Below are 17,766 nucleotides of genomic sequence, written 5' to 3'. Positions count from 1 at the left end.
TTTATGTGAAAATTTCAATAAAGTTTTTTTTTTTTTTTAATTAAGGTTGGGCACCCTACATTGTGCTTTGAGTAGGTAATTTCTATTGTTAGACAAACTAGGATTATTCTAAACGCTGTTTATAGATGAGTAAGTAAGGTCTTTGTTTTGTTCTCTTAATTTCAGTTATTTGGCACCACCACCTCTTCCCATTCCTACCACCTGTTTGTGAGCCTTTGTTGCACATTTGTTGAAGCACTGTTAAAAATAATACTAATTTACTTTACAACTCACTTTGACTCCTGCATATCTTTTGGTTGTTGTGTTTCTCTCCTTATCATTTTAAAGTGCGGACTTAACAATATGTACATGTATATTCATGCACTTTTTTGTTGTCATGGACTGAACTGCCTTGATGTGTTTAACTGTATATTTACATGTTTTAAAAGTTCAATAAGGTTAATAAGAGAGGATAAGATATGGCTTCATACAATATGACAGTTGAAGTCTGCGGACGTAATAGAGAACATGTGGTGTGTTTCGGTGGGCTGGGCCAAACTGAAAACTTCCTGTTTTTCAGAAGTGGAAAGTGAACATTTGTTTTATTCAAATAATAACGACTGTCTGGTGTATTTTATACATTCCTTTTCTTCTTATCATGATTTCATTTTACAGGAAAATGCTGAAGATAAGATACGATGCGAGTATCTTTTATTTACAACCTATTTTGTACTGAAACTACGAAGCTGACGTGAGCTCGTTTCTGATTGGTCGATCGCAGTTACGCTCAAGCGGACCAATGAGAGAGCAGATGTGTTGTTATATATTGTGTGTGTGGACGCTGAGTGTTACATTCTTTTGACTCGTTAGAAGAAAAACAAAACAATCATGTCTGGAAGAGGCAAATCCGGAAAGACCAGAGCGAAGGCCAAGTCCCGCTCCTCCCGTGCCGGGCTCCAGTTCCCCGTGGGTCGTGTCCACAGACATCTGAGGAAGGGCAACTACGCTCAGCGTGTCGGCGCCGGAGCTCCGGTCTACCTGGCGGCGGTGCTGGAGTACCTGACCGCTGAGATCCTGGAGCTGGCTGGAAACGCCGCCCGGGACAACAAGAAGACCAGGATCATCCCCCGACACCTGCAGCTCGCCGTCCGCAACGACGAGGAGCTCAACAAGCTGCTGGGAGGAGTCACCATCGCTCAGGGTGGTGTGCTGCCCAACATCCAGGCTGTCCTGCTGCCCAAGAAGACCGAGAAGGCCGCCGGCAAGAAGTAAACACCTCTCTGACTGCTGGAGAAAACAACAAAAAGGCTCTTTTAAGAGCCACCCACCTCTTCTGAAAGAGTGCTCCTTCCGTACTTCAATGAAAAAAAACGTTTTACATTGAGCGTCAAGAAACTATATTATAGGTCCCACTTATATAATAGTGAAAACACTACTAAAACATATGGTTAACAAATTTGTGGTAAATTCATGTAATGATTTCGCAAATCGCAAGTTCAAAATTATACGTTAAACATCTCCCCACCATGTTTAGCACTCATGGATACAGGATGCAAGATTATTATACACTATACTAAGAACTATAATATATGGTGTATTGTTTACAGTATTCTATTTTGAGTCTTAGCAGACGCTATTATATCTACTAATGTATTAAAGTATTTTGCCTAAATAGTCTGATCCATGCAGGTGTCATTAACATTTTTGTTCTACATTTGTCCAAACGAATGTACCGAACCTGAAGAAAAAAAAAAAAAGTCTATTCATTTTAAATGACTGTACACACGCATAAGCTGGAGTTTAATTATATATATTAAGTCTTCTCTTCTGTACATTACTATGACAAGCATAATTACTATTATTATATATACTGTTGCTGCCATTACTATTATTACTATATACTATTATTATCTATCATTACATATTATATACTGTACTATTATTATATACCGTCTGGTCACCATAGCATTGTTTCCATCATCATATCACCAGTTTAATTACATTCATCTTGTCAACCATCCTACCAACTGATGTTCTATTCTGTGTTTTTTTCGATTGTTTTTATTTATGCTACCTCAGTATTTTATTCTATTGTACTTGAATATCGGACTGCTGTGACAACCGAATTTCCCTTCGGGGATGAATAAAGTAATCTATCTATCTATAATGCCATGGATCAGTAGTGCATGATCACTACGATTATAAAAATTGATCCAATTTAAAAAATAAAATGTTACTAATGAACAGAAAGCGTCTCTTTGAGGTGTGTGGGTGGCTCTTAAAAGAGCCGTTGTGTTGTTGGAGCAGCCTCGTGGTGTTTAGCCTCCGAAGCCGTACAGGGTGCGGCCCTGCCTCTTGAGAGCGTACACCACATCCATGGCGGTCACAGTCTTCCTCTTGGCGTGCTCGGTGTAGGTGACGGCATCACGGATGACGTTCTCCAGGAAGACCTTGAGCACACCGCGGGTCTCCTCGTAGATCAGACCGGAGATACGCTTGACTCCGCCGCGGCGAGCCAGACGGCGGATGGCGGGTTTGGTGATGCCCTGGATGTTATCACGGAGCACTTTACGGTGCCGCTTGGCGCCTCCTTTACCGAGTCCTTTGCCTCCCTTGCCGCGTCCAGACATGTTTTCAAGTCTTCAGTCGAGATGAACACAAAGAAATGTGCTGCTGGTCGGAAGGCTCTGAGGATTTATTCATGAACTGCGGACGTAGAAGAGAACAGGCAGCCTCAGCTCAGCCCGCCTTTTTTTCTGCTCAAGCTCGCGGCTGTTAACCACTGCATTTCCGCTATACAACTCGCCTTCAAAATAAAAGCAAACCATGACGATGCAGTTTATATAGATCACCCTCACTGGAAACTTAACCTAAACGAACCAACATTTATTTTATGTTTATTTTATTATTATTTTATCTTATTATGGTACCAAACGGCTGTTAGTAGTCTAATCAGACATTAATTATAACCCAGAGATCGTACAAAGCCATATTTCCGGTTAAGAAAACCTTCAAAATAAAGCAAAACATTAAGTTCTAACATGAGCACCAAAATATAATTGTTTAATATTCAACACCATAGCTGGTAATTTGTGTTTTAATTAATATGGTTCATGTCTGTTTACTCAAAATGCAACTTTGAAAACTATTTAATCCAACAAAACTTTAAGAGTTCAAACTATTGCCATGTTCTTTGTAGTGGGTAATTGCTTTTTAACTGTTCACCCACAGCTATTTCAGTCATTTTTCGTTTTCAGACCTTGAGTAACAAATGTATTTATTTTTTCTTCATTCATTTTGTGCTGTTTGTTTAATGAAGCGCTGCTGCACTTTGCTTCATCTTACATGGACATTGTGAATTAACCATATTCTTGTATTTAAAATTAAATATTGTACATTCTTGTGCTACTAAACACTCATTTTTTCACAATTTGCACATGTTCTCATTGTTGTGTTGCATCTTTTATACAAAACAAAAGATCATCAATTTCCTCATAATTAAACAAACTTTTGTTATTGTTGAATGTTATTCTACATATTGTTTTGCACCTATATTTTTATATATTTGCCTTTTGTTTTTGTTCACAATCAATCAAGTATTTGCTTTAACAGTTATGTATGACTCTTTTTTTTCTTCTCTTTTATGTTGTTAAAACAAATAATCAAATGTGTACTTTATTGAATAACCCTGCAGATTTCCAGAATGTGCTGATTATTATATTTGTATATTTTGCTTCAACATGCTGTAACAAAGTATACTTATTGCGGATATGACAAACAGTCTGTCTGAATCATATTTTAGGCTCCAACTAGAACCAACCAATGCCACCATCTAGTGGAAATGATCTGAAATGGTAAATATTTACATCCATTTTTTCTGTATCGATAGATAGATAGATAGATAGATAGATAGATAGATAGATAGATAGATAGATAGATAGATAGATAGATAGATAGATAGATAGATAGATAGATAGATAGATAGATAGATAGATAGATAGATAGATAGATAGATAGATAGATAGATAGATAGATAGATAGATAGATAGATAGATAGATAGATAGATAGATAGATTACTTTATTCATCCCCGAAGGGAAATTCGGTTGTCACAGCAGTCCGGTATTCAAGTACAATAAAATACAATAGAATAAAATACTGAGGTAGCATAAATAAAAACAACAGTAGAAAAAAACACAGAACAGAACAAGAACAAGGACACTTAAGAAGTTAAGAAAAGAACATCATCAGTTGGTAGGATGGTTGGCAAGATGATGGTAATAATTAAACTGGTGATATGATGGCAACAATGCTATAGTGACTAGACGGTATATAATAATAATAATAGTACAGTATATAATATATATATATATATAATATAATATAATATGTAATAGTAGATAATAAACAATATAAAAGTAAAATGAAAAAATATAAATAGAGTAATTACAAGTAAAGTAATATAATATATAATAATAATAATAATAATAAATAAGGCCTGTAAGGCCGGTATAATAATAATAGTAGTATATTACAGTATATAGTAATAATAGTAATAATGGCAGCAACAGTATATATAATAATAATAATAGTAATAATATTAATAACATAGCAAAGTGTCGTGCATAGATTTAGTGCAAAGGTTTAGTGCATCTTAGTAATGTTGGTTCTGGCAGAGGTAGATGAGTTGTATAGTCTTATTGCAGAAGGAAGGAAGGACTTCCTGTATCGTTCCTTGGAGCAGCAGGTTGTATGAGTCTGTGGCTGAAGCTGCTCTTTAGCTTGTCCAGTGTTTTGTGGAGGGGTGGGAGGGATTGTCCATGACAGCCAGCAGTTTTGCCAGCATCCTGTCCTCCACCACCTCCTCCACCACCTCCTCCAGGGTGACAAGCTTGGAGCCAACAACAGACTCCGCCTTCCTGATCAGTTTGGTCAGTCTGTTGGCGTCCTTTGCTTTGATGCCCCCCCCAGGACACCACAGCAAAGAAGATGGTGCTCGCCACAACAGACTGATAGAACATCTGCAGCATTTTGTTGCAGACATTGAAGGACCTGAGCCTCCTCAGGAAGTAAAGCCGGCTCAGGCTCTTCTTGTAGACGGCCTCAGTGTTGGTGGACCAGTCCAGTTTATTGTCCAGAGTGACCCCCAGGTACTTGTATGATGGTACCATCTCCACATCTGTCCCACCGATGCTGACAGGAGAGGGCGGGGGCTTATTCCTCCTGAAGTCCAACACCATCTCCTTCGTCTTCCTCACGTTCAGCTGCAGGTGGTTCTCCCCACACCACTTCACAAATCGGTCCACCAGGTCCCTGTACTCAGCCTCCCCTCCGCCCTCAACACACCCCACAATGGCCGTGTCATCAGAGAACTTCTGCAGATGACACGACTCAGTGCAGTACTGAAAGTCAGCAGTGTATGTGGTGAAGAGGAAGGGGGACAGTACAGTCCCCTGGGGGGCGCCGATGTTACTGATCAGTCGATCAGACACGCAGTTCTGTAATCTCACAAACTGCGGCCTGCTCGTCAGATAGTCATCGACCCAAGTGATGAGGGGAGCGCCCACCTGTGTGCTCTCCAGTTTGGCCTTCAGCAGTCTAGGCTGGATGGTGTTGAAGGCGCTGGAGAAGTCGAAGAACATGATTCGGACTGAGGTGTTGGGTCTGTCCAGGGAGGAGTGAGCCCTCTGCAGCAGGTAGATGATTGCATCATCAACCCCAACACGGGGCTGATATGCAAACTGCAGGGGGTCTTGTAGTGGGCACACCAGCTGTCTGAGGTGTGCCAGGACCAGTCTCTCCATGACCTTCATGATGTGGGAGGTCAGTGCTACTGGCCTGTAGTCCTCCAGTGCAGCAGGACGTCCTTTTTTGGGCACTGGGACCAGGCAGGATGTTTTCCAGAGCACTGGCACTCTCTGAAGGTGAAGGCTCAGGTTGAAGAGGTGCTGGAGAACTCCACAGAGCTGGCTGGAACACGCCTTCAACACATGAGGGCTGATGCGGTCCGGTCCAGCAGCTTTCCTCTGCTTGAGCCTCTCCAGCTCTCTCCTCACTTGGCTGGAAGTGATGTGTAGTCCAGACTGGGGGGTGGGGGGTGTCGACGGTGATGGTGCAGAGAGGTGTCTGCTGCTGGAGGTGGTGGGGGGCTGTGGGGGATGTGTGGATGTCCTGGGGACTGGAGGTGTGAAAAGGTCTGTGGTCAAAGTCAGTGGGGGGGTGGGCGGAGGTGACGGGGGTGGTGTGGTGCAGGGGGTGCACTGATATAAACCATTTAATGTATTTTGTTCTTGAAAAACACCAAAATATAAATAAATACTGGTTAGAATAATACTTCGTAACTGTAAAATGTTTGAGAATATGTTCGTAAAGACATATATATTAATCTGTGGCTCCCTTAATTTGGATTTAAATGTTTTTATTTCATTCTTTGAAGCAAAAATCAGCTTTTTTCTTACATTTTATGGCGTGCAACACAATGATGACTCCGACATTTTATAGCATAATATACTATGACTTTGTTGTGATATGAGGTTGGATTCTGGAGGAATTTTTCACCATTTTTTATCAGTTATTGATATTAAAAAAAATGGAAACATTTAGTATTAAGTTGCTTCAATAACCTATGAGACATAAACGAGCCTGAGAACAGACTTCATATCATGATATCATAATGTTAAAAACCCTGATACACTTTAATTAAATGATAAATTGAGTGTGTGTGTGTGTGTGTGTGTGTGTGTGTGTGTGTGTGTGTATGTGGACACTGAGTTGGATATAAATGTGAAAATGTCTCCATCTTGTGGACAAACAAAGAAATGCAACCAGCCACAAACCACATTTTAAGTTAGTTTCAGTTTATTTTGATAACTCTTCTGCATATATTATCAACAATTTAACAAACAGGATTCTTTTTTGTTAAAAACACAATGTAACATTAACGGGATGAGGTTTAACATGTGATACACTTAAACCACTTAAAACACAGAGAACGTCAGAAACTTTTGGCTTATTCAGACCAATTTGGCAGCGTTTGTTTTGGGAGGTTGGTGTCAGTAGAAAGGAACTCGATGGAGGCAGAGACTCACACTCACAGGCAGCAAAGTCTACGGACTCCACACAGAAAGGGAACTAACCTCCACTACTGTTGGTGGATATGGATGCAGGGCTGCGCTCAATCAAAACCATGCATTGAGAAAAAAAAGAAAAAAAGACGTTACACTTTGCAGGTTCACCTACAAATGGTCGCTTCTCAAGAAATGTTAGAAAATGCTGCAAAATGTGGATTTAATTCAAACAAAAACTAATTTGTGGAGCTTCAGTTTGTGCCTCTGATGAGTGTTTCCATCAAAAATTAAACCAACAGGTTCCCATAAAGTCGGGCAGGATTTTTCCCTCCATCTTTTAATTTAATATATTAATAATGGGTGATAATAGTGAGCAAATTGATAGCTTAGTCCAGATGATAGCAGTTTTTAGAGTGAGTGCTGCAGAAATTACATTTTTGTAGGCCAACATGAGGGTTTCCCTCAATAAAAAGCCAAAAACCAAAACATAAACAAAAGTTCATGAATACTCATGTTTTTCTTTTAACAAGATAAGCTTAATAAATAACCCTTTTCATTATTTTTGCGTGACTCATCTCCCCTCAAAAACAACATTATAGGGTGTTTGTACAGGCAGCAGAATACGACTCGTACATAACTTCCGTTATTTTTGTGTAACTTCCGTTATTTTGGCGTAACTTACGTTATTTCACGTAACTTCTGTTACTTTTACGTAACTTCCGTGGCTCAAGTCGTCTTCGTTACTACTTCACTTGCAGCATTTCCATCATTTATTTCCTCTTTAAACTCTCTTTTGGAGCCTAACCAGGAATATTTCTATCCTAAACCCAGCTCAGTGGTTTTGGAGTCTAAATCAACAGAAACTGCAGCTGCGCTCTTAACCGTGACCTGCCAAACGCTCATAGGAGTCTATGGGTGGTGCTGACAAACGGTCTGTTCTGCCGTTTAGGTTGCAGATCTGGTTGATTTTAGCAGAAGAGAAATACTGAAGCTATACACAAACTGCACCACGACAACTTTACTCATAAACAGTTTGATGTAACTCTCATAAACATATATTGATTGATCTAAAACTTTATTTCAGTGTTTATACATTACATTTTTTAAACACATACGCAGCACCAATGTATGTGAAAAGTATTTCCACTTTAGAGGAGATTAAGTTTCAATTTGAGGAGCAGCTACCTGGTGATGTTGAAACTTTGACAACCTCTGGAGTTTTATTAAGCTAATTGTTAGCAACAGTGTGTTTTGTTTCTTTTTCAGAATTCAGAGTGAGATATTTACTGACTTATTTTACGTCAGAACAAACCATAGAAAACTCTTCACAGACCTTGTTTTAATGCAGCGAACCAGAAATAAAACAACCTGACTTTGAGACGAGAGAACAGGAAGTGCAAGAATGTTGTGGATGTATAAAAAGTTGGAGACAGGGCTCTGTTCATTCCTATGAATGCTGCTCAGTGGCGCAGGAAGCCAGAAAAAGGTCAACTTCATCTGCTGCTCACCAAAGACTTCTCCCCGTTTAGCGCTCTGCTAACTGAAACGTGAAAACAATTTAATCTTACGGCTCTTCTAGACTTTCCAGAAGTTATCAGACTGAACAGATCAAGCTGACTGGCGGGTTGCGACATTCTGATTTACAGACGCTTCTTTAACGGTGGAAGTTGTTTTGCCACCATGTTAATTTTCCACTTTCCCTGGTTCCAGGACTCGTTCCTGCAGCACTCCGATGTCCTCCTGTCTCCGAACTCATCAAAAACAAGACTAAACTGTTCTGAAGGAGTCTTTATGGATGAAAACACAAATCCCAAATGTGAACATTTTGATTCCCTGAAAGGCACAAACTGAAATCCACTGATGCATTTAATTCAGTTCATAATAATAATCATAATAGTATTAATAAAAGTGTGTGAGTGTGTGTGCGAGGTATGGAGGATGTTTGTGGGGTTGAGGGATAAGGCTGGACATCTCCGGTCTACACAGTACAGGGATAGCAGCTTCAAGGAGACACAGAACACATTTCACAACTGCAGAAAAAACAGGATAGAAACAATAAAACAGGAAGTACTGTAAATTCTCAAACGGAGGCTCCGGTCCACTCTCCGTCTAAAGAACTTTTTTTTTTTTTTTTTTTTTTTATTCTTGCACTTGTCTTGGTCCCGGACCTTGTTGGATTGCGTATTTTCTTGTTCTCAGTTATCGATGAGGTTGTTCTTGGTGCTGATTCGGGATTAGTTGTACAGAAAGTTGCCTGATTGGCTGATTCTACCAACATGACACGTTTGATCAATCAATCAATCTATAAACAAGATATATCAGTTTGAGGTTTGATTCATTTCTGTCCATTCCAACTCCTTAACCACTGTATTAGGATTGTAAAGACACTATTGCCTCTTATGGTCTTAATTTGGAATTGATTGGCTCTAGATTCGGTCTTGACTGGACCTGGTCTTGGACAAATCTTTAGGGCAATATTTTAAACAAAATCTTGTTTTCTTTGTACATTTCATCATATTTTGGTCAGAAGCATGCCTTTTTCCTTTGCCGTTTCACATTAAAAGTCCTGTATTAGTTTGGCGACCAAACTTCCTTTCCCTTCCCTTGAAAGGCTTTTATTGTGAAATACTTGCCTGAATTAAATGGTCTTTCTAGCATATTCATTAGATAAAAGCAGTGAAAATACTTGTGTTCTTTTAACTTTTGGGTCAATCTTCATTGAGGCATTTTCTTCACATGATCTTATTTCCGAAAAACAACAAATCTCACATTTTCATTATTTTCTCACCAGTTTGTGAACAACTGCTAACATCAGTAGAGCAGATCTCCTGGCAGCCGAACTACTAGCGCCCTAACATCAGCTTACAAGGCACGAATCTCAAATTATAATATTTTAGAGGGGCTAATGCTGCATCCTTTTCCTTACAGATGGTAGAAAAGGGACAGATGTTTGATCTGAACATCCACGAGATCTTTCAAGATGAAGAACCCGTCTGATTGAAAAAGTTCTGATGTTTCCAACTTGGATCTTTGGCAGACAAATTTGATCTTTTATGAATCTTCCATCAATGTTGTAGTCTTTCAGACCACATTCACCCACTTCATTTATTAGCAGAAGGTCAGTGAAGGAACTTTTAGCCCCAACACTGAACTTATCTAGACATTACCCAATGGAGCAGTATGTGAGAACGCCACAGTCCGAATCAGTTGGACTGGACATCATCCATCATCCTATATATATATATATGTCTGATTGATGTGTGAGTGGAGCAGGTAAGTCTCCACCAATTCACCGCCAGCAAACGGGCGTGTTGATGACTTTTCTTCTTTTACAAATAAGAAATGATGTATCTACACCACCGTGTTCAGGGTTCATATGCAAGAAAAACGGCTTAAATCGACTGAATTGTGTAATTCTTTCTTTTGGAAAAACAAAAACTGGTCTACTAATGTCAGCTGAACTTAAACTATACTAGGAACTTAATATCCTCGCCCATATTTTCATTAAGTATGGGAATAAGGAACAGTTTAGAAAATGAGCCTCGACTTGGGAGTAAACACTTAAACTCGATACGGTTTTGCTTAGTCAAAACCGCCTACAGTCTCTAGTCTTGTCTTTACAGAGTACTTTGAGTACTTTTTGGAGAGTGTTTTGGCTCCGCCCACTAGTTCGTTCCCCTCGGCCTCTATTTCCATACAGGTACTTTTGTAACGGCTAACCAACGGAGTCCGAATGTGACAACAGAACAACGCGGCAAGCAGTTTTGCCAATTTAACGACTTTGTCAATATGTTTAGCGACTTTTTTTAGACCACTGTAGAGACTCTTTTTCAAAAAAGCAACTAGCGAAAAATCTAGCGACTTTTTCTGGTGTTATTGGAGACTTTTGGAGACTCCTTCCTACTCTTACTTTCTGAGCCGCTACTCAGCGGAAATTTTGCACATGTGTGATTCATTTGCAGAGGTTATCTGCCTCGGGTCGGTACTTTCCGGTAAGGTTGGGCGGATCCTCTCTCTCAAGTCCCACCCATAGTGGCTCACTAGAGGGAAAAGTACCAAATGGAAACGTGCCTTATTATGTCTTAGATGTTTAAGAGCTTGAGGGAGCTTCGACTTGTCAGATAATTAAAGTTTTAGAAGAACTTTTTTGACCTTCAGAGGCAGAAAAAACAACTTTGGTGTTCAGTGGTTTGGTGTTTTCACCCGGATATACGGAACTTTTAACCAACTTATCAAACTGGCATTTCTAACAGTTATTTACCTGTAAGGAAGTTAGTTTTTCTGTAATCTTGCAGACAGACGGACAAAAAACAAAGGACCAAATTTCCTTGAGACTTGGTTGAAAGTTGTAATATTGACCAATGAAGAACCTGTTGGATTTAAGAATGGACTAAAACCATTTTTCTCCTCGAGAGATGGCTTTGTTGGCGGTCCGAGCTTCTTTCTAGTTCTTCTTTAATTTCCGACCCGACTCTCACAGGAGAACTCGCCATTATTGTGCTTTTATTTGAGAACTTACAGTATTTCACCTCCCATTCTGACGAACACACTCATTCATTTCTTCTCACCGACGCACATACTCATGCCACTTATAGTTTCTTGATTGATATGTAGGAGGAAGTACAAAATAACAGCAAGAACAGGCCACACAAAGGTAGAGAAATACTAAATACTTCAGATTCAAGCCCCTGAACGTACAGTAGAAACCACAACGTCGCTCGTAAAAACCCAACAGCTAAGATGAGCTAAAGGAGGCCGTGGTGTCGGCCCCGGACCGGGAGACCCTGAATGCATCTTCTTGCTGTTTGGGACACTGCTGTGTTGTTATCTGAGATAGGCTATGGCTTTGGCTCTGGTCCGAGCAGGAGGGGGGGGGGGGGGCGTCGAGGAAAACTAAACTTGGACAAATTCAGCAACAACCAGAACGTCTTCTCTCCCGTTAAATGTGTTCAGATGATTTTTTTTTTAAATTCCTCCTCTTCTGCTCGCTCATCTGTCTCCACACCGTCCTCTCATTTTTAGAAAAATAGAAATCAGGAAAACATCGTTTACAAAAATAAACCAAAAAGTTCGTCCAAAGTTCTACATCCACATGACAACTTCACAGGACTGATATTGCACAGCGAGGGATTTCTTCTCTTCTCGATATGAAGTAAATCACGGACACAATTTGTAGAAAAACAAACAAAAAAATAAATAAAAGAACACGTTAGGACGTTAAAATGATCAAAATTTGCATGTCTTGATTTTTTTTTTTTTACTCCAGAGAGAAAGTGTGAGAGCAGCAGCACGATGATCCCAGGCCCTCGGACATCAGGCAGGTAAATCCTCCCAGTGCTGCTTCCAGAAACAAAAAACAAGAAACGAAAAGCTAAAAGCTTCAGAAGTATCACTGGTGAATTTTGGTTGAAGGCACAGAGTTCCAAAAAAGGGTGGCAGCAGTGTGTGTGTGTGTGTGTGTGTGTGTGTGTGTGTGTGTGTGTGTGTGTGTCCTGGCGGAGGGTCCGGCGGGCGGATCGACTCTCCTGATGATCGGAGGGCAGGGCGTCAACTCTCTGCAGAGACACAAACAAAACATTTTTTAGTTTTTTTCGTGTTTCAGAGGTGATAACGGCACCACCCATAGACTCCTATGAGCATGACAACAGTTAAAAGCAACCATTTCCCAGTCAGACACCCAACCAGTGGTGGGATGTAACCAGTGGCGCTTCTTCACAGGGGCCTACAGGGGCCACTGTGAAGAAGCCCTCGGCCCCTGTGTCAAATTAATAATAACATGATCAATTTATATTGATGAATGACGGAACAATTCTTAACTATTATTTTTTCTCATTCAATCCAATCCCCTTTATTTGTATAGCACATTTAAACAACACAAATGTCTCCAAAGTGCTGTACATAAAATCAACAATAAAACAAACAATTCCATATGCCAATCAGCAATAAATAATAAGTGTATCTAAAATGATGCCATAAATAAAACAATATGTGTACACAAAAGGAACCCAGAATGTGTACAATGTCTAATAATTTAATTGTGCAATAAATGCTTATATATTTTATTTATTTATTTATATATATATATAAGTTACAATTCAGATTCAGTTTTTCAATGCAATGATTCAAATTGAATACAGATTCAAATCATGTGATTCAAATTCAGTTTTTAATGCAATTATTCAAGTTAAGCAATTCAAATTCAAATTCACTTTCAAAATAAAATAAAGTAATTCTGCACAAAAATGAGAAATGTCATTGTCGTACAAAAATAATAGTTATTGTTAGTAAGTCTCATTGTTTCAATCAATGTATTTTTATCTTCCTAATATACTTAAATGAGATAGACCATGGGTCTCAAACTTGCGGCCCGCGGGCCAATTGAGGCCCTTGTGACGATATTTATTGGCCCCCACCTTCATATGTTTGTGTCCTTTTTTGGGGTCATTTTGTCTCTTTTTTTGTTTTTTCAGTCATTTTGTCTTTTTTTCTGTCATTTTGTCTCTCTTTTTTTTGCAATTTTGTGTCTTTTGGTCATTTTGTTTCTTTTTTAACTAATTTATAATTTTTTAGTCATTTTGTCTTTTTTTGGGTCATTGTGTCTTTTTTTCTGTCATTTTGTCTTTTTTTTAGTAATTTTGTGTCTTTTTTGGTCATTGATTCTGCCTCCAGCCCCTCCAGGTAATCAGAGTTTGAGACCTCTGGTTTAGAGTTTGAATCAGATGTTTGTGGGCCAGTTGAGCCGTGAGACGTGTCAGTAAAGCGTGCGGCGGCTGGTGGCAGCGAGGCTCTGCAGGGTGGTCTACAGCCGCCCACCCCCACCTTCCAAACATCTTCCTGGAAGTTAATCCGCCGCAGCAGCAGATGGCAGATGGTGGCGGCAGCGTCGCGGCTCGCCCCGGCAGCTCCTGTAGTTATGAATGATTGCACGGTCTTAGGCTTTAAGTTGGATCAGTGTAATCCACCGCAGCATATGCAGCAGCCTGCAGGGCCAAATCCAGCAGCAGGAGAACTTTCCCTCCTTCACTTCCTTCACCACCTCCTCCTCTTCTTCTCCCCCCTCTTCTTCCTCCTCGCCAAATGATCTCCGAGGAGGCGGCGAGGTGTCAACACGCCGCCAGCAACATGCCGCCAGCAGCCAAACACTTTAATCTCAACTGGCTCGCCCAAAATTCACACCAGAGTCGAGACAAAATTTAGTAATTTTGTCTTTTTTTTGGTCATTTTGTGTCTTTTTAAAGTAATTTAGTGTTTTCTTCAGTCATTGTCTTTTTTAGTCATTTTGTGTCTTTTTTGGTAATTTTGTGTCTTTTTTGGGTAATTTACTTGTGTATTTTCATAGAAAAATAAGTGGTTCTATTAAATAATTACTTAGAAACAGCCTGAGTAAAGATTTCAAACACTTTCTGTGTGGAAAAACTTGCCTAGCTTTTTTAAAGTAAATGTCACTCCAATTTTTTTCAGTGTAGGTTTTATGTTCAGGCAGCCAAATACGCCAAATTTCACCCAGGAGAGCGGGGTTCATGTCCCATGTGAAAACCAAAGTAAACCGTTTTTAATGTAAATCATTTTTTTTAACATAACTTGATTGAATCTAGTCAGGAATAAAACAGGTCAGTTTGGCTCTGTAAGTGGAGCTGAAGTTGACATTTATGAGAAAAAGCTAATTGAGAAAACGGCCTTTAAAGGTTTTTATACCTTCTTAATGGAAATGATGGTAACAAAGAGAGGATTTTCACCAGTAGAAAGGGGTTCGTGTCCATGTGAAAACATAACTTAACATAAAAAATAAGAGACTTTCACGTAACTTGCGTGTCTCAAGTCATCCTCCTAACTACATCATTTCCATCATTTATTTCCTCTTTAAACTGTCTTTTAGAGCCGAACCAGGGTGGTTTCTGTCCTAAACCAGCCCAGTGGTTTTGGCGCCTAAATCTGTGCTGTTTTATTGAACACTCCTCTCGTGACTGCGAGCCGCGTTACGTACACGTGTTGCTCTGGGTGGTGCTGACACACGAGATAAATCAGTACTTGAAAGCACAGAAAGTGGAAAAAAGCACAGAAAGCTGCAAAAAATACAAAAAGCTACAGATTTTCTGACATTTCTCCATTTTCACATCTATATTTTGTTGTTTTGAAAACTTTGTTTCCAGGTTTTTATGCTTCTCTCCCCATTTCTTTCTCCTGTAAAAACATTTTGTCTCTTAATTTTTATTTTAAAATAGTGCTGCATAAGTTATTAAAGCTTGCATGCTCCAAAGGTTGTTGAGCTCTAGAGTCCGATAGTTTCTCCTCCTGCAGCTTGTTGCAGCTTTCAGTCTGAAGAGACAGCAGCTGTTTGTCATCAGCAGCTTGATTACAGCTGCAGAGAGAAAAAACAACTCAAACAGACATTTAAACCTCAATGTTTGAATTACAAAATGCACAATTCTTATAAATCTGCCACCAGTCTTCAGGTTTAAAAATAACAATCTGCAAATATTTTCTAATCAAATCTCTGCAGTAGAAAGAAATTTTCAGTCTTTACTTAAAGTACTTGGTAGACAAAAAGTTTTCTTTTTGAAAATAAACTACAAAACTTTGAGCATCCAAAACACTTAAAGTATGAAAATAGTGGTGATCACTTTAATCACAAAAACAAACAAACAAACAAACATGCAGATAGTAAAACTCCTGCATTCATGATGGTTTTTTTTTAAGAAAAGTAAAAGTACAAAAGTGTCCTGCAGCATCTTTAGAATATTCTCTTACTTACATTATAATTAAATAACAGTTTGCTTTTTAAAATTAACGATACTTATTGAGTTTGAGTTAATGATAAAATTAATTTATTTTGGCAAAATTATATTTAAATTGAAAAGCACACAAATATTTAACTGATTTAACATTAAATTACAAAGAACATGTAATTGTTTACCCTCAATAATACCCTCAATAAAATGTAAAGTAAATTACAATAGTTATCCTTAAATGTGTTGCTCAATATTATTTATGTAAAACAGAAATACAATATATAAAAACAGTAACTTGTAACTATGTATGTTATTATTATTGTTTAATACTTAAAACAGTTGGGTTTTTACTTTAAAGATAAAATCTGTAAAAATGTTTAAAAAAACAAATTTTAAAGTGCAAAAATGTTCCATAAAATCATTAAAAAAATTAAAAGTTACCATATATACAAAACTTTAAGATTTAAAGATATAATGTTAAAATACTTATGTGAAGGGAGCATCAAAAATACTTATAGTGCAAAAATGTATTTATATTGCACCTTTCATACATAAAATACGACTCAAATTCTCCACAAAAACATAAAATGTACTATGAAATAAAACATGCAAAGTCATAAAAGTACAAATGTTTATTATTCTAAAATGAAATACTTAATTTCATTCACTTAAAGATAAAAGTTGCTAATTTCTGATTTGATGTAAAAAGATAAAAAGTGGCTTCAGATTTGTCTGATTCTGATTAAAGTAGAAACGTTTCATTCATAATAACGGCTGTGACCTCCCGGTGACCTGCTGGAGGTTTCTGAATGACTCAATCATCGATGATCCTCGAATCACTTTAATCACCGACACATGAAGATTATTGAGATCGTGACCTCAGACTGAAGTCAAACCAAACAACTCAGGTTGGATTTCATCACATTCAGGAGATTTATCGCTGCAATTCAGGAAAATATTCAGATGAAGACATTTTTTTAACCCCTATGACTTCCTCGGGGTGTTTTTGTACATTTCTCTCTTCTTTATTTTCTATTGTTGATCATTTTGCTTGAGGCTAGCCTGGTTTACCCATGATGCCTTGCACACTCGATTTTGTTTCGAACTTCAAGGCGGCATGGTGTCCATGGGCGTTTCTCAGCCCTGCTTCTGGTATCCAACCAGAGAACGGGGAGGGACGGCGAGACGATGACGCGTACTACTGGACAGACGGAAGTTTGTTGTTTTCTTACGGATCCAACATGGCTGCTGCAGACGCCGAGCTCTCTTGCTCTAAACCAGGGGTCTCAAACTCTGGAGGCAGTATCAAAATGGCCAAAAAAAGACACAAAATGGCCAAAAAAAGAAACAAAATGACCAAAAAAGACACAAAATGACAGAAAAACTAACTAAATTACTTAAAAAAGACACAAAATGACCAAAAAAAGACACAAAATGACTAAAAAATTATACAAAATGACAGATAAACTAAATTACTTAAAAAGGACACAAAATTACCAAAAATAGTAATTAAAGGGACCTTTCACACACAACACGGTAAAGTGCCATTCATATAAAACTCACATTAAACTTTCATATCAAGGTGGGGGCCACAAAATATCGTTACGAGGGCCACAATTGGCCTGCGGGCCACCAGTTTGAGACCCATGCTTTCAACTATCTAGAACACTGTCTACAGCGAGATCAAAAAGTTTATTTTAAAAGAAGAACAACGTTTGGCTTTACACTCCTTAATCACCAAAAAGGATGTTTGTTGCTGGGAAACAGGATTTGGCAAAAGCCGAATCTACCAACTAGCCCCGTTAGCGGCTAAGCTAATGGCGCCCAATAAACGGCTCTGGAGGATCGTAAACCACTCATGTGTGATATAGTCTGGAGTCAGCCAGGCTAGCTTGAGGCATGAATTTTTGCAGGAAATTTCTTTACAAATTTCTTAAAATCCATTGTGATTAACCGTTACATGTCTTTTATACTCCATTGGTGCATTTACGA

The 17,766-nt window shown here is 38.7% G+C and overlaps 3 protein-coding genes across 3 annotated transcripts in view; 1 reads left to right on the top strand and 2 right to left on the bottom strand.

Annotated features, from left to right (window-relative positions):
- The first annotated feature begins 858 nt into the window (after nucleotides 1-858).
- On the top strand, nucleotides 859-1,594 carry LOC131961171 (late histone H2A.2.2-like). Its single transcript, XM_059326441.1, has one exon. It carries the CDS (start codon nucleotides 868-870, stop codon nucleotides 1,249-1,251), a length of 384 nt encoding a protein of 127 aa, XP_059182424.1. The 5' UTR covers nucleotides 859-867; the 3' UTR covers nucleotides 1,252-1,594.
- Nucleotides 1,595-2,205: 611 nt separating this feature from the next.
- On the bottom strand, nucleotides 2,206-2,707 carry LOC131961169 (histone H4). Its single transcript, XM_059326439.1, has one exon. It carries the CDS (start codon nucleotides 2,607-2,609, stop codon nucleotides 2,298-2,300), a length of 312 nt encoding a protein of 103 aa, XP_059182422.1. The 5' UTR covers nucleotides 2,610-2,707; the 3' UTR covers nucleotides 2,206-2,297.
- Nucleotides 2,708-12,527: 9,820 nt separating this feature from the next.
- Nucleotides 12,528-17,766, bottom strand: part of LOC131960895 (potassium voltage-gated channel subfamily A member 1) — a 55,056-nt gene continuing 49,817 nt past the window's right edge. Inside the window, 1 exon segment of the mRNA XM_059326161.1 lies at nucleotides 12,528-12,600. The gene's annotated coding sequence lies outside the window, so the exon portion shown is untranslated.

This window comes from Centropristis striata, chromosome 22, assembly GCF_030273125.1.
Source record: "Centropristis striata isolate RG_2023a ecotype Rhode Island chromosome 22, C.striata_1.0, whole genome shotgun sequence".
NCBI lineage: Eukaryota > Metazoa > Chordata > Actinopteri > Perciformes > Serranidae > Centropristis > Centropristis striata.
The sequence above is the reverse complement of the archived record's forward strand: the minus strand, read 5'-3'. Positions and strand labels throughout refer to the sequence as shown.

Bases quoted from the DNA above. Each gene is read 5' to 3' on its own strand.
- LOC131961171 (XM_059326441.1), top strand. From the start codon at position 868: ATGTCTGGAAGAGGCAAATCCGGAAAGACCAGAGCGAAGGCCAAGTCC.
- LOC131961169 (XM_059326439.1), bottom strand. From the start codon at position 2,609: ATGTCTGGACGCGGCAAGGGAGGCAAAGGACTCGGTAAAGGAGGCGCC.